Source organism: Atractosteus spatula, chromosome 4 (genome assembly GCF_055471065.1).
Source record: "Atractosteus spatula isolate fAtrSpa1 chromosome 4, fAtrSpa1.hap1, whole genome shotgun sequence".
In the NCBI taxonomy this organism is placed as follows: domain Eukaryota; kingdom Metazoa; phylum Chordata; class Actinopteri; order Semionotiformes; family Lepisosteidae; genus Atractosteus; species Atractosteus spatula.
This window is the reverse complement of record NC_142709.1, coordinates 53,586,360-53,588,608: the sequence shown is the minus strand read 5'-3', so window position 1 is coordinate 53,588,608 and position 2,249 is coordinate 53,586,360. Positions and strand designations below refer to the sequence as shown.

Below are 2,249 nucleotides of genomic sequence, written 5' to 3'. Positions count from 1 at the left end.
TAGGGATCAGTTCTGAATTTTGATAATATTTTTTCATCTTCATTTTTGTAGTTTTCAATAAACCAGCTACACTGTACTACCTGACCTAGTAGTTGCTTTGGAGTCTTAGACTTTAAACCACAGGAGTGCAAGTAGACCACTGCCTGTTCTAATATACAGGTTAATATACTGTTATTATCAAAGTTATACATTTGCAGAAATCTGAAATTTAGAAATATGGTGAAAGAATCAAGACATTGCACCTTTTTCACAACAAGCCCAGTCAATGGACTTAACCTAATGGATAGCAAGTTAGAGTGACTCCTAATTGAATTATTGCTGTTAAAAGTCTAGTAAACCCAATTGCTGAAATCACTGAAAAAATTCGATGGCAGAAACGTCTGAACTCATCCACACAATTTCTAAACATTGGGAAAAGCCCCATAACACCCCACTCATTGTGTTTGTATTCTTATGTGTGTGGTTCTAAAATAGATATTGTTCCAAACTGGAAAAGGAAAAAGGAAAAGTCACAGAAGACCATTTAAATCTGTATCACTGTTTGAATTATAGTGTACTAATTGTACTAAAGAATGTATTACTGAATACTAAAATTCAAAAAAAGTTGCAGTAAATGGCAAAATGCATGGCAAAGCTTGAAAAAAAAGTATTGATACAAATAATGCAGTGTTTTGTTTAATGAAATTAAAAGATTTTTAATTTAATTAGTTCAGTACACATGTTATATTTCAGAATTTGCTGAAAGGCTGGAGCATCTCAGTAGAGAAAATGGGGTGCCAGGCCATGTAGTTGAGGATCAACATGATGTGAAGGTTTTCCAGTAGAAATTTCTGCATCCTGCTTTACGTTCTCTGGGAGGGATTTCCTTCCCTATCTCAGTAGATCTCTCCAGCTCAAGTCGGGCATCACTGTTCTCATCCAACACAGACATTTCATTCTCCAGGGCTTCACTGTCAGACTGAACAAGCTGGGAGATAAGGTCCTCTATTGCATATTTAGAGGAGTCCTGCAACAAAGAATCAAATGTTAACTGATATGAAATACAATTGCAGGGTTTTATGTTGGTTCCACAAAAAACTTTCACCAGAATTATACAAGAGGAGTTTGGGATGAGTATAAAATGCATCAGTAAACCCTTCAGGCTGTAGAGATTAAATAAATACATATTTCAGTGAAGGATTTTTATTTCAACTAACCTTCCTTTCGAAAGTGTGATTTCAAAGTTGTATTTTCTCTCCGAGAAAATATGTGATTCTTATTAATAGTACTTTAAAGATTAAGTGTTTGATCTATGGTGTAGGGCACCAAAGTAGAACTGTGGTTAGCATTGCTGCCTTACAGCACTGGTGCCCTGGATTCATTTCTGGACCTTGGGTGCTATCTGCATGGAGTTTGTATGTTCTCCCTGTGCTTGCCTGGGATTCCTTCCACAGTCCAAAGGCATAATGACAAAGATTAATTGGCTTCTGGGACAATTTGGCTCTGGTGTGAGCGTGTGTGTCTGTGTTTGTGTCTATGTACGCCCTGTGATGTCCCATCCAGGGTGTATCCTACCATGCGCCTGTTGCTTGCCCGAATAGGCTCCAGTTCCACCTGACCCTGCATTGGATAAAGTGTTAAGAAAATGGATGGATGGAACAGTGGGTCATCTTTAACATTACAACAACATGGAAGACAATATTTTACAATGTATTTTAACCCAACTTTTAGGATTTACTGTAACTGAAACACATCAGACTCAGAGTCAGCAAAGTGAGTCAGGCAGTCAGGTAGAGAGTCTTCTGTCAGGCTGCCATAACAGTTAAATTAGATGTGTGAAGCTCAGAGTGTCTTGAATTTACTGCTGTTTCTATTAACTGTAAAATTAATTTAACTTACCTGTGTATTTAGGCCTGCAGCTTTTGCCTTCTGTAGAAACCTCCTGAATCGAAGGTCTGAGTGCGATACAGCGCTGACACAGCAAAAAGCAAGAACCAACCCAAAGAGAGCCAAGGTGCAATGAACACGATAGGACAGCATCTTGCCTTGAAGGGAAGTAACGGTACAGGTGAAAACTGTGTCAGGAGTCCTTTCCTTGACTTACAAATGGGTCTGGCAAGCCTCTTTTTAAACTGTCAGAACGGTATGGTTTGCATGGCATTTGGCTTATAGAAGCATAATCTCCACCCACTGTATCCCAAGAGATGGTGGCATTTTGTGCTTTAAACATCTTAGAGGTTCCTCTTGTTTCTTTGTTTAGTCATTTACTC

At 38.5% G+C, this 2,249-nt stretch overlaps 1 protein-coding gene across 1 annotated transcript; it reads right to left on the bottom strand.

The window, feature by feature from the left end:
• Positions 1-796: 796 nt before the first annotated feature.
• Positions 797-2,019, bottom strand: LOC148836565 (somatostatin-1A-like). The gene is made up of 2 exons (XM_088914300.1): positions 1,879-2,019; positions 797-1,006 (listed from the first exon to the last, which is right to left on the bottom strand). Exons 1-2 carry the CDS (start codon positions 2,017-2,019, stop codon positions 797-799), a joined length of 351 nt encoding a protein of 116 aa, XP_088770426.1.
• Between the last annotated feature and the right edge of the window lie 230 nt (positions 2,020-2,249).